Source organism: Notothenia coriiceps, unplaced genomic scaffold, assembly GCF_000735185.1.
Source record: "Notothenia coriiceps isolate Sejong01 unplaced genomic scaffold, NC01 NC01_scaffold00037244, whole genome shotgun sequence".
In the NCBI taxonomy this organism is placed as follows: domain Eukaryota; kingdom Metazoa; phylum Chordata; class Actinopteri; order Perciformes; family Nototheniidae; genus Notothenia; species Notothenia coriiceps.
In genome coordinates, this window is record NW_011369945.1 from 7,125,921 (window position 1) to 7,147,357 (window position 21,437).

General features: G+C 41.4%; 1 protein-coding gene across 1 annotated transcript; it reads right to left on the reverse strand.

Moving 5' to 3' along the window:
* Positions 1-112: 112 nt before the first annotated feature.
* On the reverse strand, positions 113-9,371 carry LOC104965245 (gamma-tubulin complex component 3-like). Its single transcript, XM_010794202.1, has 13 exons — positions 9,215-9,371; positions 8,074-8,181; positions 7,481-7,548; positions 7,293-7,370; positions 6,908-7,116; positions 5,717-5,877; positions 5,516-5,628; positions 4,472-4,597; positions 4,323-4,391; positions 3,972-4,104; positions 3,670-3,836; positions 1,672-1,782; positions 113-181 (listed from the first exon to the last, which is right to left on the reverse strand). The coding sequence occupies exons 1-13, from the start codon at positions 9,288-9,290 to the stop codon at positions 113-115; spliced, it is 1,488 nt and encodes a 495-aa protein (XP_010792504.1). The 5' UTR covers positions 9,291-9,371.
* Between the last annotated feature and the right edge of the window lie 12,066 nt (positions 9,372-21,437).

Below are 21,437 nucleotides of genomic sequence, written 5' to 3' on the forward strand. Positions count from 1 at the left end.
GCTTCACACCCTTCTGCTGCGTGGGAATCCAGAATAACAGACTGTTAATCACGTAGAGGACGATGCAGTTGTGCTTTTGTAAAGATGAGACCGTAGGACCTCAGCGTTTTGCTCAAGGACACTTCAGCAGATTCCTTTTAAGACTGAAGGACATCCTGAACATTGGGCCCTCAGGCGGCGTCTGAACACATCGGAGACGAGTCGTCATTTGAGGTCAACAACCAAGCTGCTCTTTTCTACATTTGCATTTCAGATTTAAAAAAGAAGTGGAATGAAAAGCAACTGTGAGACAAATTACTCTCTCGAAACCTTTTGCTACAAACACGCAGTTTAACGCACTCTTTGGAAGTAGACACCAAATCAGAAGGATGATACACACTGATTCTAACCAGCTGTGCAGATTCATCCCTAAACATCCGTCAATGATAAAAGTTATATATGTGTTTCTGGTTTTCACAGGTAGCAGCAAACATTGACGTGTCCTTGTGAGAGTCCAATCCATCACACACACAGCAGAGCGCGTCAGGAGGTCTGATGATGGATGATGAACTCCTCTTATCTGTGTCATGATGCAGCTTTTTGGGATATATATGTTCACGTGCAAAGCCAACTTCTAAGGTCACATTGCTCTGATTCCCTACATGATACACTTCAGTTAAACACGTCTTATTGATACGTCTGTTCTCTTGGATTTATCTGCAACACCCAATTCTGTGGATCATTACATCCTCAATGAACCACCTTTTTTTAACCAAAACCAAACATATTCATTTTATTAGATGTTAAAACAAAACATTATCTTATCCTTAGCTCTTTGTCCCGTCCTCATTTAGCCTCAGACGTCCACCCGACCCCCCTTAAGGTCAAACTGTATTGCCGCTACAGTTCAGCGAGACTCCAGATTCATGTCACGTTGGGAGGTCTGATGATGGATGATAAACTCGTCTTATCTGTGTCATGATTAGAGATGTCCCGATCCGATCACGTGATTTTCAAAAGATCGGAATCGGGAGAAAAAAAATCGGTGATCGGGATTTTGTATTTTGTATTTTTTTTTTAAATACTTTTTTTTAATTGTTGTATTCAATGTTACAAAACAAAAATGACCATGTTCAAGTCTTAAAGTCATCCTGAGGCCTTAGTTTTGGTTTCAAATTACACAACATCATGTATGTGTTGCTTCTTTGGGGCTTGTTTTCATAGACCTGCTTATTTCTCTCAAATCTGGCAACAGAGTGGGCAGGGCGCAGTGTCTAATTGTAGCAGTAAGCTAACGAGTACTGATAAGCTTTATTTTGTTTTGATCCAATGCTGCACAACTGAACTGATCCAATGCTGCTGTGAAAGAAAGAAGCTATATCCATGTTGGATAGAATATCCTTTAAATAAAAAAATAATCTTAAGGGACTTGAATGCTTTTTTTTCTCTTAATGCATTGCATAAAGATCGGATCGGGAAAAATCGGTATCGGCAAATTGTCAAAATCAAATGATCGGAATCGGATCGGGACATCCCTAATGTGCACCTTTTAAATGTCCTTTTACTACTCTCACGGGAGGAGATTTTGGAGTTACTGTAGTTAGTTTTAGGCGGGGAAGCGTTAAACCTAAGGCTTTGCTCTTTGGAAATGCCTCCGTAAGAGATGTGTGATGGTGTGTTGGTTGTGTGTACCTTGCTGGCCTGTTCCATGGTGATGAACGTGGGGATCATGGACTTCCTGAGGGAGTACTTGTCGTGCCACAGACGGTCTGTCTTCACGTTGGGATCTGATGCTACAAAGAACTACAAAAAAAGAGAACAAATAAATACATTGACTTTAGAACGCTGTGACGGGGAGACGTCAAATAGAATCAGTATTTCAGAAGAGAGTAAAGTAGCTCTATGGTGTGGTTTTCATTCTTTGTCACATTCACTTAGATCGCCCATTTACTTCAGAGGGTACGATGATAGCTTAAGTCTGCGTACTCTATGTGTGCTGACTCCAACGGTCTGCTTTGCCATGAATCCATCTCTCAGAGCACTTTCCTTAAGCTATTAGCTGAAATAAGAGCCGACAAACTATTTCTCTTTAATACCGATTTTTGTCAAGTAGCTGAAATATGGATCGCAGAAGCAATAATTGTAGTAGATATTTGTACTTTAAGGTAAAATGTGTGTGTGTCGCCATGTCCTGTTCAATGCTACAACATCATGTTAAAATTTATTGATAATGTGCTTGGATATCTTTTAGGAAATAATCACATTCACTAACACTGCAGGGATTTGATGGACCTTAAAAGCTCATATTTACTCCAAGTACTGTTTATTGCATGTTTTAACAAACCGTGTGTGTGTGTGATAGGGCTGTACCCGAATATCCGAATACTGTTGGCCCACTATTCGGTTTTCAATTTCGCTATTCGGATATTCTTTTTAAAAAATTGAATTTATTGAAACCTCCAACGTAAGAGCTCCTTTACTTTCTCCGTCTTTATATGTAGATATGACTTTTCTCCGTTAATCTCCACTCCTTTTGTCCGTCACGTTGTTTCCATAGCAACAACAGATTCCTGTTAACAGCGTTAACTCTCCTTCAAAATAAAAGCATGTCCATACAAAATAGGAAGCCAAGCCAAATTACACTTAAAGGGGACCTATCATGCAAAATGCACTTTTGTACGTCTTTTCTACATGAACATGTGTCCCCGGTGTTCCAGGGAACTCACCAAGTGTCAGAAAACACAACCCTCTCTATTTTCCTCCATACCCAAATCTCTTAAAAAGGGGCTGCAACGGATCTGATACAGACTGATCCAGATTTGAACACTTCTATGACGTCACAGAAGTGGCGCTACGGCTATTGGGCCAACTCCACCAATCAGGAGGAGACAGCCACGGACATTGCCGTTGGAAAGCGCTGGAGACGCTGTAGTACATATGCCAGGCCTGTAGATGGTGCTGTTCTCACAGAATCAGCCCATGATGCAAAGACAGTGTTCAATTGAGCGAAATGAGGAATGGCTAAAATGCATGATCTGTTTGGTATTTTGAAAAATAAAAAGTATAAATATGCCTTATATAGGTATGGTCCTACACTATATTATTCAAATATAGCATGATAGGTCCACTTTAAGACATATACAACTGCAACGAAAACACAATATCCTTTTCAATTTCAAAGAACATAAATTGGGTTATTTACATTAACAAATAACTATAAAACAACAATACTGTAGAATAACAAAATGAATGCCTTGAATAAACCGAAATACACGTGTTGAAGCGCGCGCCGAATATCCAAATATTCGCTGTTGATTACTACCGAATATCCGGAGCCCAAAAAATGGTATTGGGGACAGCCCTAGTGTGTGATCTACAGGGTAATTTCCCTCCTGAAAGGCGCAATAACTTTGTCTGGGTGTTCTTAAACACACACTGACTAATGGACACATAAATAAAGTGTGTGAGGGAAACAGCCGCAGAGAAAGGGGGAGGGAGGAAGTAAAGCAGGAGCATCCATCACCAGGCTCTCCATTACACTCCTCTCATCACTCCTCATTGAAGAAGCTGTCCTCTCTTTACTCCCCCTCCCTCCCTCCCTCCTCAGCAATGTTCCTTCTCTTGGGGGTGAAGCGTCAGAACCAATGTTCCAGAAATGACCAGTAAAAATCAACAGGGAAGTGTGTGTACCTCGTGGTAGGTGTCTTCCAGCTCTCCGTCGTAGATCCAGCGATACAGGAAGTTGAGGATGGGGTTGGACACCAGGCTGAGGATGTGTTGGACCAGCGCTCTCATCTGTGGGTCGCCCGTCTTCCCGTAAGAGTGAACTGCTGACGCCAGCTCGCCTCCTTTCCGACCTGAACACACAGAGTAGAGGCTTCAGGAACAAACTAAGTCGCTGAGAGGCTGAGGTCAAGCCTGGTTGCCTTCGTCAAAAATCAATACTGAGATCCAAAAATGCATTAACAAAATCTCAAAACACACACACACACCTTGGCAGAAGTCGACGAGTGCCGCCAGTGTTTTGAGGCGGATTTTAGGATCGTACATCCAAACCAGGAGCCTCCTGAGAGTCAGACTGCTCTCTGTGCACACCATCACACCGTGCTCATCCTCCACCTGCAGCTACAACACACACACACACACACACACACACACACACACACACACACACACACACACACACACACACACACACACACACACACACACACACACACACACACACACACACACACACACACACACACACACACACACACACACACACACACACACACACAATTAAAGCTCTAATCTAGTTTATTTCTATCATATGAACTTCCTGTGTCAGATGTGTGTACCTGGGAGTGGAGGACGGACAGCAGCCTGTAGTACTCCTTCAGCTCCTGGTGCAGCGCGGCACAGAAGCTCTATGAGAGGAAGACGAAGTGATTAAAATACGTGGAGGACGTGACCTGAAAAGGTGTGTTACCTGGGGAACCGTGCGCACCTGTCCGACCAGTCCGAAGGCCCGGTCCAGGCTCCTGGCGTCGGTGTACTTCCTGACTTTGTTGTGGAGCCAGCCGAGCTCTGCCAGCCGGCTGCTGGTGTCCCTCAGGGATTTACACAGCACCACCTGGTGAGGAGCAGCACACATTACAACACATGCACACTACACTATTTGTTTGTTTATTTAATCATCTTGTCATAAACCTACATTTAATGTTTTTAGTTTGTTTGCAAAAAAAAGTATTTTGTGTCCCTTCTTGCAGCTTCACAGAAGCAACACACACACGTAACGCTGATGGTGTTAACTAGATAGACAGACATAAATGTAAATAAACAACCATCATCCGTTACTAAATTGATTTGAAAACCTCCGACAGATTAAGCTCATACGGATTCCTGTAATCCTGCTTTAACAGACTTCTGAATCCGCATGAGGAAGATTAACATTTAAGGATAGATTAATGTTTTATCTGTTTAACAAAACCTCTTACCCAGAGAGCTTTACAGAGGGGAAAGTAAGTGGCTATGGAAGACTTCAAAAATATCTCCACCCTTGACTCTTTGATTCCTGCTCTCAGTGTCTCCTTGTCCATCAGGCAGTGACAGCAGATTGACCACAGGTCTAAGTTTAGCACCGCTGAGAGGATCGGGACAGGTTACATCTGAGGCCTCCCATCGATAACAAGAGAGGAGGATGAGAGGGGGATAAAAGAAATTGGCAGAACAGAAAAAAGGAGAGGTCGATGTAGCCTCGGAGCCAAAGAGCTTTATATTGATCTGTTGAATTATTCTTTTGAAGTCCGATCAACAACAAGTTTCAATATCATTTACTCAAAACCAAAAACGTCCAAAATGGAAACAAATTCTCCGTAATAGATTTAAATAATCATATTCAGTGTCTTTCATTACACAACCCAGCATGGGGTCTACAGTGCACGGTAGATCAGGGATGATGATGTCCTGAGCTGCACTCTGGGTAATGTGTGCTCTGAACTGATTAGTCCATTAAAAGCTTGACACGACTGCTCCGTGCGGGTTCACGTACCTTGCTGTCTATCTTGTAGCAGTTCTCCTGGGCGCTCATCTTGATGAACTTGCCGTCGATCCCCTGGAAGACGTACAGGATGTCCCGCACCAGCGCCGCCTCGCTCACCTCGCCTGAGGACAACAAGGGCAGAGAATTGAGTTTACGTCATGACAAATAAATTATTAATGACGTTCTGTTCTCTATGAAAATGTCTCTTACCGTCTTTGCGAGGTCGGACCACTCTGGAGGAGGGAGCTGGAGGTCCGAGGAGCGGTCGAGTGGCGAGAGGGGCCAACGCAGAGGAAGAGGAACAGCTGACAGGAAGAGCCCAGGCCAGCCGGGCACCCAGAGGCTGAGCGGCTGCAGACTGAGGGGGCTGACTGTAACACACACACACACACACACATTTACTGTTACTCCCAGGGTCTCAATCACATTTTGTTATAATGTAGATCCAGGATTTTCTGATCGGCCTACCCACAGACAAAGATTGGAAAAAAGGTGCCCCCATCTGCTGACTTTAGTTCCGTGGTTGTCCATGGGATCATTATTATGTTGTTTGATCCAATTACACAAAAACAATTAGTCTTATATTGCTGTTTCACATTCAGACTTAACCAAAGAAATAGGAATGTCTGTCTTAAGGCATTTATTACTTTCTGATTCTCGTTAAGTGGAAACAAACTGTTAAATTCCCCAGAACTACTGTGTCCTTTGATAACTAATGTAATATGTTTCACGTCCATTTACTGAGCCCACTTTCAAAACATCTGTATGACATTGTGTTCTGATGAGCTTCATTTGCTGCTCCCATTAAACATCAATAGGTCTAGCTGAAACAGGTTTTTAGTACACAACACTACAATCACCATAGTCTGCATTAAGAGGTCTTTTGCTGGACGATGCCCTCAGAACAGCAAATGAACTCAAACAAGGAGAAAGCAATTCTTTGTATAATTAAAGCACAATTACTGTGTATTTTTAATGCAATGCCTTGGGACCTTTTTCATGTTTAGAGGAATCTCTGCTTTCATGTCTAAAAAAGGTGAGCTCGGACAGCTCAATGGTCATTTGTAACAGAAGGACTCCTGCATTATTAATACGGAGAAATGGACCTAAATGGCCTTCTGATGTCTCATTACACAGATTTATAAGAGGCACGTTTATTTCATGGTGCTAATTGATGCTTTCAGAGTGTTTCTACAGCATCCGATGGATAAATAACACTCTTCTTTCCCCAGAGCCTTTCAGGTGAACACAGCTAACAACTCAGTTATGAAGATGTTAAGAAGGTTGTCATCTCTATTAATGCTTAATCTGAGTATTAATAAATGTAAATAATCCAGAGATAACGTTAGCTTGTGTCTTCAACAGGTTTGTCTTTGCAGAAACTCATGTGAAGATGCTCACCCAGACAGCAGTGACTGTGGTGTGACTGTGGGCCCGTTCAGTGTGTACACTCCCAGGCTGGAGATGCCGCTGGTCCCCATGCTGGCCGACAGCCCGGCGCTCCTCTCTCCGTAGCCCAGGGCCAGGCTCTGAGGCCGGGTGCAGTAAAACGGGGTGGAGTGGGCGTCTCTGGGGAGCGCCTGGGCGAAGAGTGCTCCATAGTTTCCAACCTGGGAAGGACAGGGACATGAGGTGAGGAGGAGGTAAGGGCATCAAGACAGTATCACACACTTATTTTGTTTTTAATAAGGAAGTGTGTGTGTGTGTGTGTGTGTGTGTGTGTGTGTGTGTGTGTGTGTGTGTGTGTGTGTGTGTGTGTGTGTGTGTGTGTGTGTGTCTCTCTCACCCTGCCGGGCGGTTTGCGGGGGTCTTCAGAGAGACTGAGCAGCAAGTAGAGAACAGACCAGCGATGCTTCAAAACACTCTGTCAACAGAAGCAGAAACAAAACCTCATTACAATCTATTACTAATGATAATAACGTATGTGAGCGATGTCCTGTTACAGTTCAGAGGGTTTCCTGCAGTGGTACACACCTGCGTCTGAAGTTTTCTATGCAGCTCTGAGAACAGAGCAGCGTCGGCTTCTCTCCTCTGCTTCAGCACTGCAACAGCATCATTATTTAAAAGGAAAAACATTACACACACAGCATATCTCTATAGTAAGACTAGCTGGGGAGCATGAGGTTGCAGGCTGAACAGCTATTCTTGTTTTGACAAGACACATTTTATAGCAACTCCATTACCCTAACAAACACTTTTAACAAAGTTCCCATAAGTCCACCAAATAAACACTTTGGACAGTAAGTGCTGCGCTATTTTCTGCGTCAAAGCATGGATCGATGTATTCCCACTAATAGTGCAACCTTGGGAACTATAAAACTACTTGGATGTGCTGTTATGGGGCAATAAAGCTTTTGACTTTTTCTGGGATGGCTCCAACATTAAAGGCAAAAGGTCTCTCTTATCAAAAACTACCAGACAGCAACAGAGACGGGATAGTTTTGCTTGTGGATGAGAAAAAAACTGGATAATATAATGTAGGTAAAGTATTGTAACGAGCTACAATCGTAAAGTAAAGGATAATATGAATGTGTGAACAGTAAGGGATAATATTTGTCCAAACTTACATTCTTTCTTGATCTTCTCTGACACCAGGAACTCATCCCGTTCAATAGTGGGGGCGTAGTTACTGCCAATGACTCGCACTGCATACTGGAACTGGTGGGCAACTTCAGCTGGAGAAATAAAAAAACAGGTAATGAGTAAAAGTCATGGCAGCACTCTTAAGTCCATCACTTGTTTTGACCAGGAGTTTTTTTCTTTAAATTTGCTACAGTCAGTTCACAATGTTCCTTTTAAAAAGTTGTGAATAAACAGTTTAAGATTTTAAAAGCTAGATACTAGTAGGAACCTGATAGAAATGTGTTATGGCATTGAAAAAGTATTGTGAATAATGGGGCACTAATCATCTCTGGATAAATAAAAAATAAAAGCATTGTCAGGCTGCAAAGCTTTGCTGCATTTGATCATGCAGTAAAATCTGCAATTCAGTTAAATTGCCTGAAAAACAAGCATCATAATGATTTATTTTCCGTTATCTCTGATCCATCATGCATCTCTGCATCCAGCAGCGGCCTGCAGCTAGCAGTGTTTGCAAGTAACAGTGTGTTGGTCAGCATGACAGCTAACAGATTAGCAAACTCATAGATAGATTAATTAAAATGCTAATTGCTTTATCCAACCAAAGCTTGCAGTTTTATATTTACAGCTGGAGGTGTCATAAAGCTGTTTAGTGTGATGTGCAGTATCTGGTCGAGCCCATTGAATGACAGCTAACGTTACCGCGCCACAGCTAAAGTAAAACCAAACTCAAAGCAATTCTATTTTTTTGTCGATCTCATATTTTAGAGTGTCTTTTTCCACTAAATTCCCTTTGATAAGTTTTTATCATGCTCTCTTCAATTCGGCATATGTGCAAAAGACCAGACAGCTTCAACTTCAGATAGATTTCATTCTTTTTCTACCACTTTCCGTCCCAAACACAGAAGCTCCAGCAGTGTTAAAAGTTGAGCATATTATACAAATCTAAACCTACTGGGGTGCAATTAACACGCCGAATTATCCAGTAGGGGGTACAGATTCAGCAAACTAATTTAAATTATGTGGAAAATATGTCTGATTAGTAATATAACGATTATTAGCAAAGTGCCTATTTTTGTCAACGAGGTTTCGCGTGACAGCTCCTGCATGCTACGGTGGCTCATCTACCTTCGCTTTTCCCCGTGATTCTGCAGCAGAGGCTCTGGAGAAGCACATTGGGTGATTTCTGATCCAGGGTCGCCATACTGTCGGGTCTAACGCTGCGTATGTTTCCCAATAACTGAATAATAAGAACTAACTCAAGTCTGTTACCACGAACAACGCCATTTTGACAAGTGGAGTGAAGCCAGCATGGCGCAGGAAGAATAGGAGCGACAATAGGGCAACGTTTCCTTCAAAATAAGAGCATGGAACACCTGTTGCATGACTTTCATAATTGGGATGGATGAAACACTCTTTAATGGTCACACATGCAGAGCTAACAGCACACACAGTGAAATGTATTACCTGCTTTGTTTTAACCCATCCTACTACCAGGAGTCTAGTACCAGGAGCAGTGGGCAGCTATTGTACAGCGCCCAGGGGAGCAATGGGGGAAGGGGGATGTTCGGTGCCTTGCTCAAGGGCACCAAGGCAGGGCAGAAGGTGAACTGGGACCTCTCTAAGTAGAAGTCCACACTCTATATTTAGGTCTGGTCGGAGACTTGAACCGGCGACCCTACTGCTCACAGTCCAAGCCCCTACTGACTGAGCCACTGCCGGACCTGACAGATGATATGAATGAATAAGGCTAACATTATCAAGTGAAACTGGAATTACTTTATACTTAAGTAGTAATATAATGTATAGTGCAGTACCAGTTGTGTGAGTCAAGCATTTACAGCTAAATGATTGGATACCATCAATGTTGTTAATCTGATTTCTTGCTAATTGTTCAACTCTTCTTACTGTAAAATGTCTACTTAAGGAAAATACAAATGTTTATTTCTCTATTATAGAAATCAAACCACACAGGAGCTGGCTTTTTAATAAAGAAACCACAGGAACGGGTGACTGTGGCTCAGTGGATAGTGTGATGGACTTCAAATCTTGGGGTAGCAAGTTCGACTCCCACTGCAGTCAGCATGTAATTGTGTCCCTGGGCAAGACACTTCACCCCAAATTGCTCCTGTGGGGATTGTCCACAGTATTGAGTATGTAAGTCGCTTTGGATAAAAGAGTCTAACAAGTGACATGTAATGTAAAGAAAAACAGNACCGTCGCGGTAGCGAGACTGTGGAGAGGTAGTTACGTACACAATGACAAGAGTAATTTTGTCATTTGCTATAGAAATTTCTGACAGTCCTGACCAGGGCTTTAAGTGTGTCGGCTACGCCTGTGATGCTATTTCCTTTACAGATTTAAGCCGAGACTACGCATCTGTTGTAGCCCCGGTAAGCACTCCCGCTAAATTCGGTAGCATACTGGCGGCCACGTCAAAGAGTCCGAGACCGGGGTCGTTTGGAGCCACTCGCCTTTTGAACAGCATTCCGGGAGACATGCTTACCGGGCTACAACGGGAATAGACAATAGTCTCAAAGGCAATACTAAACGTTGTCAATAGGATAGCAAACAACACAGGTAGAGCCGAACAAAATAACGTGTTAGTTATTAGTACATGCAATATATGCTTAATCTTTTCTCTCAATTTATTTACAATCGGAAAACAGTAACCGGTACTTCTTTAATTTTATATGGTCACAATTTTTTTTTTTTTAATAAATACTACCATTTTATTTTACCATGGTGTACTTATCTGTTATTTTTTTTCTTTTTCGTATCGTATTTTTTTATTAATAATAACGTGTGCATACTTAGTTTTTTTTTTAATGAATATAAATATATGACAGTCTATTCTCTTTACTTTGTCTGCACTTCTGGGGATCAGGGGGTTCACAGGGTCAAACCCCACTGCAGTCAGCATGTAATTGTGTCCCTGGGCAAGACACTTCACCCCAAATTACTCCTCTGGGGATTGTCCACAGTATTGAGTATGTAAGTCGCTTTGGATAAAAGTGTCTAACAAGTGACATGTAATGTAAAGAAAAACAGTGATTATTGTCTATATTTATTAATGTAAAAATAGCCACTGGCATTTTGAAATTAATAAGACAACATATATATAAGAAGGAAATGAAGACAGTCTTATTATTACATCTGAAAATGTATTCAAAGATGTGTAGTCTTGAGTTTGACTTTTAGGGCTTTTATTTTGAAGGTCACCACCGGATATGGTGGTTGTTATTGTGGTGACTGTGACGCTGGTGTTTCAACAGAACCCGCCGAAAAGCGTCTCCAGGAAACAGAGGATGGACCAATGAATGAAAACAAACAAAGAAACTACTGTACATTTTGTAGTTCTGACCCTTCTGACCTCAGCTAAAAACACTTAAACTGATGACTTAAAAATCACTTATATTTTCATTTCACAACTATAGTTTATATAATACCTCTGGAAATAAGAACAGTTCAAACTCTGCACATTTTCTGTAGTGAAGAATTGAAGTTCATAGTTCAGAGGCCAAATGTATTAAAACAAATAATTAAGATATATATATTTAAAATGGCTTAATTTTGAGTAATGTTATAGCCTTTGTTTTAATTTATTTTATTCATACGTAACGTTTATCAATAGTTTCGTTCTGTTTATCTCGTTTTTTTAATCAAGATGATAGTTTAAAAATGTTAGTAATGTATAAAAAAAAGTGCATTCGATGTTATTCTTTATCATTTCAGCACCGTCTGGATGGACAGCACCACTGGGGAGTCCGAATCTCGATAACACCCCATAAAATACACATACACACACACAACCAACCATGTAAATGATTTGCAATATCATTCATTGCATTTTCCTCAATTTAATTAACTAAAGTTATTCCTAATGTTGTCTTTGGTGTAACATTACGCCCCCCAAACAAACAAATCAGTAGCCTAATTAACTGAAACCTCCAATCAATTACGCACCGAAAACACTAGAGTGCGCATGCGCTCACCTCCACGCTCAGCCACCACCTGGCTGCTCGTGACGTAGATGAGAGAAAAGCTCCTTTGGTCCGGGCCAAGAAGCTTACTAGTACTCACACAGAGGGGGAGAGAGGAAGAGCAGCCCACCTGTGTGTTTCTGCATGAACTGACTTTGACAACACACACACGCTCCTCCTGTTACTAGTAAAGCCTGTTAGTCCCTATAGGTGAGTTCAGGTTTGCATTTGTTTGGAGCAGCTTTGTCGGGACCGAGCCTTTTTCTTCTTCTTCTATTATTCAGGAAGAAGAGAAGGGAGGAAAAGTCATGGACAAAACCGGAGAATTAAAAAGAAGTTAGCGTCTACAGTAAAGTCACCTTTTGTAAACGAGGAAGAAGCAGAGGAACAGGATGGGGATGGATTTCAGCACTCTGCGGACCCTCATCAGCAGATATGTGAGTTTTTACTACGTTTACGCACTCCTAAATGTTGCTTATCCAAGCCTCTTCTGTGCAGACTAAAGCCCTTTGCAATGTCACCGAGATAAAAAGAAAACGTGTAAGCTTTTTATCACTATTGGTTTCAAATTCCGCCGAAGCAGCTACTCATCCGGATTAAGTTCGCGAAAGGGAGTGGAAAGAGGCTCGTTGGGAAATGACTGGGGAACTGTCTGAAGCGTGAAAACACCCTGAATCCTGTTATTTTTTAATATAAAGTTATTGTTTTGTCCTGAAATGTAAAAAAACAAAACAATGGCAGTTTGAATTTAGAGTGCAAGTCTCTTATATGACTCAAAATCCCGTCCAAATATAATTTATTGAGGATTTATTTTTAAATGTCATGGTTTAAAACAACATCATTCTGTAATATTAAAATACAACGTGGTGTAGTATAGTTGTACTGATAAAAGTGCTATGTGGTAGACTAAAACGTTATATTTTTGATTGCGGTTTGGCATACAAGTAATATTTGTTTCTTAGATAGTAATTCAAGTGTTGCAGCACACCATGTTCAAACACACCTGGATCATAACATGAGCATGGCAGTGTAAAAGGTTGAGTCACAGATCATTATCACTGGTTGTAATGCAGACCTGACAGAACATGTCAAGAGCTGCAGACAGACAGCGACAGAAAGAAAGGGGCTTAAATCACTGCACTTTTAGAGCAAATCCAGTGGCAGCTTGTTTTGCATAGTTTGAACTTGTTTTGCATCATTTAAAATGGCTTGAATTGCAAAACTTGTGTGCATATCAGTCTATTTTGTGAATTCTACTACAAATGGATCAGTCAGTCACATGAATTATGTAATCCAGTTGTTTTCTCCCTGCTACTGAAATCGATGGCCAGCAGTGGAGCAGCCGGCCTCTATGGCTGTGAGTTGCATTAGGGCTCCACAGTAATGCGTTTGACAATAATCCACATCAGGGTTAGACCTCGGCTCCACGCTCAGCTGAGGCTCAGACACAGTCTCACAACTGTTGAAAAGGGCTGGTTAGATAAAGTCCCTGCTGTGTGGAGGGTGAAATGTAGCTTTATAGTGAGCAACATGCAGAGACAAGTCTGTGACTGGAAGGATGTGGGATGCTGATGAGGTCTGCTGCTGTAATTCTTCTGGATAACTGCTTTAGACAAATGGGTTAGGGTTCAATTGATTGCACTGCCGCTGCAAAAACCCCGGATGCAGAGAGGCTGCTTAAGATGAGGATAAGGAACATTTATCTGGCTGTCAATACAGGGCCTTAATGAAATATCCGTCAATACTGCGAGTCAGCTATGATGGAGTATGATCCCCTCTGACCACTCGGTAAATTAGGCTAACTGGAAGTTCAGTCTTCATTTGAATAGCCTATCTGTTTCATAAGAATGAGAGCGTTATAAAGTAAGCATGTCGAGATTTGTCTTTTTATCCGTAAACAAACGGATGGAATTTTATGCAGTAGACAATAGCTGTACTATTTAGACAATTTCAAATATTTTTTCAGCGTTAAAATTAAATTGATGTCTTAATATACCTGCAGGAAACTTGCTTGATTTATAAACCACTTGGAAAATAAATGAATACTATTACTAACAGGCGGTCTGTTTACTAGTTTCGACATTTGAAAGATGAATAGAATTAGCTAATTTTGACCTTCTCAAACATCAATCATGTGATGCAGATGATCCATTACATATTTAATACATTTTCTCTTCACTGAAAAGGCATGTAAATCATACAAAATGAAATTAGAGTCAAGTCAAATGTACAAAAAATGCATTCAGTGTTTCAGCAATCAACGGAAACTAGGCTGAATGCAATTCCTGAGTTTATAACAATACACTAGTCTGATAGAGTTGAGCTGAGGACACCAGTTATACTCTCAGGGGTTTTCGGTCTCCCCATGTGCAGCAGATGAAGTAAGAAGAAAGGATGTTATGTAAGCTTTTTAAGTGCAACGTGTAGAGTTGTAATGGTTGTGGCTGTCGCTCCTGTCCTGAAGAATGAGAACAAAATGAAATCACAGTGACAAGTACGAGCTACGAGAGCTAGTGTACTCGTACTGTACTCACTCTGCTGATCTCCTTTGTTCTCTTCTCTGGGAAAGTCTAAAAGTATTGTAAATGCGTTATAAATGTACTCTGCGGTGCTCAGTTCAATTTAAAGCGCAGAGCAGCATTGATAAACGTAGATCAACGATATATGACACCTAACATTGTTTTGCAGATTCCTTTTAACCATCAGATGTATAAAATTACTTTTTCGTTCTTTTTTAAAAATATTTTAAAACAGTTTGCAAAATGTTGACTCGATTAATACATAAAATAGCACATTCTAACAAAAGAAGTGAGATTGGAGATATCTTCGATCTCAATCTGAATCATTGATTTAATCCATATCAAATTATGATACTTAAGTTGAAAAGGAAATAGAGATATTGTGCTTCAGTGAGTTTAAAGCCGCCGGGCAGCATTCCTCTGCCGCAGACGAATCTGGATTCCTGGACAGGAAATGCCTCTCCTCTCTCTGTCTGGCTTCCTGACTTCACACAGTGGATTAAAGGGTTACTAGTGTTCACTATACCCTCACACACTTAATCCATTTTACAGCTATACCCTCACATCCAAGCCATTCACTTAGCTCCTGCTGCTTAATATCCACCATTGCACTTACAACTGATCCGTGCATATGAGGCAGGAATAACGGTTAACAGGGAAGTGGGTGGTGGTATAGTCTTCTCTGTAGTGTAACGGTCACTGTGGACAGGTGCAGTTCAGTATGGCCGGGTGACGCAGAGGGCAGCGGCTCACATGAACTCCTTGGCTTTGTCCACTTGTCAATAATTCATTAGCAGACTGCCTGACAATGTAAGCTGAAGTTTGAACAGCTTCTTATAGAGTTGTCGTCAGATAAATGTCTTTAAAAAGTGATCTCGCAGACAGCACAAGTATTTAATCACTTACCACAATCAATGAAGTTGAATTTAAATAAAAATGCTGCTTCAAGGACCTTATTTACTGTTTTTCATACTAATTTAAACTTAATTTAACAAACAAATGTCAATCTGTGTTTCATATTATTATATTCTAACTGTAAACGATAACCGTCATAGTCATGGCTTCATTTGTTGTGTGTGTCAAAAGTGAAATTACATTCCTATTTAGTGCTTTTATTTTGAAGGACTTTTGAAGCGTGCTCCTGTGTGTGTGCCGGCTGCTAATCACTTAACCCCGACCCGTCCATACTGCCCACAATCCCCAGAGTGCACCAGGGTTAACCGCTTTACCTGCAGATTTACGGCTCGCACTGAGCCACTGTCGACTGGCTGCTGCTTCACTTTTAGATCACAGCTCCTGCGTTGTTTACATGAGGAGACAATAAGAGTCACATTTCACTTCATTTTGTATCTTTCTTTGCACTTTTGGATGTTGGTTCTAGTATTACAAACCATTAGACATTTGCTAATGAGCTAACAAATACTACTTTTCACGCTGCCCTTACAGTACGTGCTGAGCTCCAGTAATGGCTTGTATGCGTGTACATTGTGCGTAAAACATTAACAGTGTATTACAGCCCATTGAACAGGGAGGCAGATGATGGATAGCCCCGGGTTAATGGTGCTCCTCTATCCAAAGGGACGTTGTTTGAACTTGGGTCATCATAATAACTTTGGGTTGAAAGTGCTGAGAGGGGCAGGTGCACCTTAATGTTCTCTCTGTCTGAGGGGAGTGGACGCAGCATTCCCCGGGGTCCTCCCGTCAGAGAAAGGGGAGAAAAGTGGAGTGAGAGTACACCCCCTCTTCCTAAATGCTGACTCTGCACACATCCCCCTCCCTTTTCACCTCTCTTTGCTTTTTTGTTCGAAGTCATCATTGTAAAACTATTGATTCATTGGATTATTGCACTCACCTCTCACAGGAAGTAACATTTTGCCGACTTGCAAGAATTGCCAGAATCAGTCACGCTCTTCCCGTTAGTTGTATTAGATCTAGGCGTGTGGTGCAGTGGGTTGTGCGTTGGTGTTCGGATCAGGGGGTCACAGCCAGGTTCAAACCCCACTGCAGTCAGCATGTCGTTGTGTCACTGACACACTTCACCCCAAATTGCGTCTAACAAGTTACATGTAATGTAATCTAGGGCTTCACCTGTCATTATTCACCCCCATTCTCACTCAGCTACACTGGCTTCCTGTACGCTACCGCATTGACTACAAAAACATTCTACTCACATACAAAGCTCTCCACAACCTAGCCCCCGTCTACACCACCGACCTCCTTCAGGAGTACACCCCCTCCCGCACCCTCCGCTCTTCGTCCGTAGGACTTCTCACCGTCCCAAGCTCTCGCCTCAAAACCATGGGTGCTCGAGCTTTCAGCTGCTCGGCTCCCAGACTCTGGAACTCCCTGCCACTACACATCCGACAGTCTGATTCCATAACAACATTAAAAACCCAACTCAAAACCCACCTGTTCAAACTGGCATTTTCTTTATAACCTGTACCCTGTGTCCTTCTGTAGTCCATTTCCTGTTGTTTGTCTTGTCTTACCCCGGCTGATACTTCACTAAATCCACTGTTTTAATTGTTCCCTATATTGCCCCTATGTTAACACTTGAAATTCCTCCCATACAAAACAAATGCATCTTTCTTGAAAAACAGTTCCAAAGCATAGACAGACTAAATGCCAAAGTAAGGCATTTCACTAGAACTCCAATACAAGACACAAAAAAGCTATGCATTGTATTAACATGTGTGTGACTTTGAATCGAGACAGAGCACTTAAACAGGTAAGGTGTGAAAGGCGCCCCCCAAAATAAATGTTAAAATAATAATAATTATTATTATTGTTTAGTCTATAGAATATTAGAAAATAGTTTAAAAAGTTGATCCCAGCGTCTCAAGATCAAAGAAAATGTCTTTACAAATCCTATTTTGTCATTCAAAGCCCCCAAAATATTGACTCAATATGATATAAAAGAAGTTAAGACATTGTTTCCTGCTTTTTATATATAGTCTATTACAGGTTTAAAAAAAATGCAGTTGTTGAACCAGACGTCTATCAAGGCTTTATGCTTTTATTCTGGCTGTGTCTCTCTCCGTAGCATCTTTTTTTGTACATTCTTTAAAGTTTTGCAACGATGTAACACTCAGACTGAGTGGAAAGCAGTATCTGTAGTCACAGGATTGATTCACCTTGAACGTTTCTTTGACTTTTTGTAAGAAACACTTTCATATTTGAGTGTGTTCCTTCCCAAAAAGCCGATTCACCGCAGAATATGGAGCTCCTGAGGCTGAGATAAAAGCTTTTCAATGGCCTCCAAAGGGAGCACTTGTGAAGCCACTTTTGCAGCGAGCGCTTGTACAACATCTTATAAAAAAAGATGCTCTGTCTGAAGATGCATTTGTTGCTAAGCGACAAAATACAAACCGTTTTTTATTATTGCCTGGAAGTGCAGATGATGCATGCCGGTTAATTGCCTGTGAGCGTTCAGTATTGAGATGAAACTGCTGAGCACTAAAGGGATTTCCAAAGCAAGCAAGTCGTGTACCCGAAACAACATCGATTATTCTGTAACATTATCAACGTTAGAGGACTGTGAACGTCTCTAACACGCTGTCAGGCTGTCAGAGTGATGTAACACTGAGATTAGGTTACACATCACTCCACTTGGAGAACGTCCCTGATAGAATTGAGATGGCATGTTGTGGCATTAGAGTAAAAGTGGGCTTTTTAGACGTTTCATTTTTTGGGGTTTTTCACGCGGCTCGACGACAACTACGTTTATTCCGTTTGGATCTTGGGTCAAAACGATGGAATGGTGCAGGAGACAAGCCTGAGAGTCATGTTGGAAATGGTTTCTACAAAGGCTTCTGAGAATTTGGTGTCAGTTTCTCATTTAAAAACCAGACAGGAAGCAGAACAATATTAACAACAGAACTACGATCACATATATATGTAGTAGTCTGAGTGCATCAGAGTAAACCCAGATGACCTCTAAACCCTTTTTAAATGTGCTTTGTGTAGCATTTTGACATGAATAAATAATCAGCACATTAATATTTGAGCGTAATTGCCACAAACGAAAGAGACAAAATTTGCAACCCAGCAGAACTTTTTACATCGTGTGTCATCAGGTTTGATTAGGCAGTATAGATTTACAGCACAAAGGCAAGTTTGGAAATGCATACTAGCTTTTTACTATGTATTTTAAATGAGGATCGTCTTTAGACATGGGGGCAGTAAATGTAGGAAGGCATCATGGATTTTGTGCAACAGCGTTAGTTTTTTTTGAGTTTTTCTTTTTTACTGTTATTCAACATTTTGTCTTTTGACTAGTCTTACAAACGAACATACACTAAATACGACGGCAGCAGCACCTTATAAATAGCTGATGGAGCAGAAGCTCAATGGTACGACTGGCTGTCTTCCAGGATGCATGCATCACATTAGCATAGTGTTCTTCAATGGTGTAGAGTTTAAAGGGGCCCTATTATGCTCATTTTCATGTTCATATTTTACTCTGTGTCTCTTTCTTTTATCAATGATTTGTCCTGCAGCTGTCGGTCTCACTGAGTGCATTAATGGTCATAGATGATGTGTTCTTCATTTGCTGTAAAGTGTGAGGATCTTAGATCTCAATACTTCCACCATTGTGCTCGGTCAGAGTCATGTGACCGGTCTCATGAGGGCCACATGATGCTTCCCCTGATCCCTCTTGATGTATCCTGTGATCTCCCCTCCCCCTGAGATGAGAAACACACACTTGTTGCCACCACTTTCAGGAATGTAGGAAGAAATAGTCAGAATTGTTTTCAGTTGTAGTCAGTGTGTCGCTTTCCTTGTTATGACAGTCAAATATATTTCAATGTACTTGTACTGTACTTGAGAAATTCAATTTGTATATTCAGTTTGATCTCTTCTCAAATATGAATTTATAATCCACTGCCCTTTTATCAATACTTCTCGTTTTGGTACTTATAAGTATATTTTGATGGCAATGCTTTTACACTTGTAATGTTTTGAATGCAGGATACTTTTAACGGAGTATTTCCACACCGTAGTATTGCTACTTTAACTTTACCACATGATCTACTTCTCAAACCACTGTCAGAGTCATAAGGAAAGAGGAAGGAGGGACAGAAATAATTAGCGGATGGTGGAAGAGAGATTAAATCTTAAGAAACAGAGGATGATTCAGACGGTGAGATATAACCGTCAGCACTAGAAGTGACTCAGAGGAAAGGGAGAATGTTATCCTCGTGGTTGTCGAGGAGATAACGAGAACAAACTGACCACATAGTGATTTCTCCTCTCCTGTAGTGTGTGTTTGTCTCCCGAGGTGACATTAAAGGGCAGCGCGATTCATGGGGACATGTGGCAATGAAACGCCACCAACCGAACAGGGAGCTCAGCTGGAGGAAAAAACTCCACAAGGCACACGATAAATAATACAAGCACAGAACACACTTTTCTGCAGTTTGGACTTCTTAGTATTGCTTGTTAAAGGTCGAGCACACAAGTGGACACGAGATAGTTTGCTGGCTAAGGACATCAGGTAGTAGCTTGTCGGGGTCTATCACCTCTTTGGAGTCAATGCTATAGGGAGAGGCGTTAAGGTGCCTTGCTTGTTGTGCAGAGTGTTGATTACTCTCTTATGGGTGGGAGATCTTCAGTGTTGGTTAGTGGATTGTTTTCGACTCCTTGCTCCAGAAGTTTCCATTACACTTATGTCTCGGATATTTTCTTCTACCGGCAGCCTGTTGGGAAATGCTACTAATTGAGGAAGAGCATTTTAAAGTTGATTTAAACTGAGTGGAAACAAAGAGAGAGACAGATTTAGAGTCCTTGGAGAGGAACGCGTCTACGAGGAGCCACCAACAACACAAACAGACAGAACTAAAGTGGAGATGGAGACAGAGAAAGGTCGAACGGAGAGGAATAATCACACAGAGTGGGCCTTGTAGTTTTTATTTCATTCCATCCCCGGTGTTGTTATTGACTTTGCTCCACTCTGGCATAGTTTAACTTGGATCATAGTTACCATAGAGCTAATGAAGGCAACTGATCACACCCGGCATTTGGCTTGTTATCAAAAATGTTGCAGGCAGTTTGTATTGATATCAGTTAACAGTGTGAAAGTGAGTTTCTGCAATACCCATCCAACTTGTGGCAGCTTGAACTTTACTGTCTGACACCGTGGGAACAAAACGAGGAATGCATGAGACATGTTTTCTTGTTACGATTTCTAATATAGAAGGACTTACATGCTGCCAAATTGATAATGAAAGTGTGTGTGTGTGTGTGTGTGTGTGTGTGTGTGTGTGTGTGTGTGTGTGTGTGTGTGTGTGTGTGTGTGTGTGTGTGTGTGTGTGTGTGTGTGTGTGTGTGTGTGTGTGTGTGTGTGAATGATTACCGGCAACACTAACAGTGTAATGACCACCATTAAGTAGCCGTCTCCCAACAGGACTAACATTAGGGAAGTGCTCCCATTACAGAGAAGGAGATATACCGAGAAGAGGGAAAGTTAGAAAATAAACACATTAAAAAAAGTATTGAAAGCATTTTGGTTGCTTTCTCTGGGAGAAGAGAAGACACTTTGCTTCACAGCAGGAAGGGACAACACCCCCACTGGATCAGCAGCTGACGGGACTATCAGCAGCATCCAAACAGCTGAAACTCGAGTGACTCTAACTTAGTATTAGTTTTCATTTTGACCGACATATTGAAATAAGTTGTCAACTGACTAAAACACCTTTCTTTTCTTTTCAATGGCAGAGTTATTTAAAGCGCTCAGTGTCCACAGATCAATGCAGACACGTCATGTGACCTGGGCACTCACACAAACACACACATGTTTATCTGAAGAGTGTCTTTGTTACAGATGCATTTAAGCTTCAGTTACTTCAT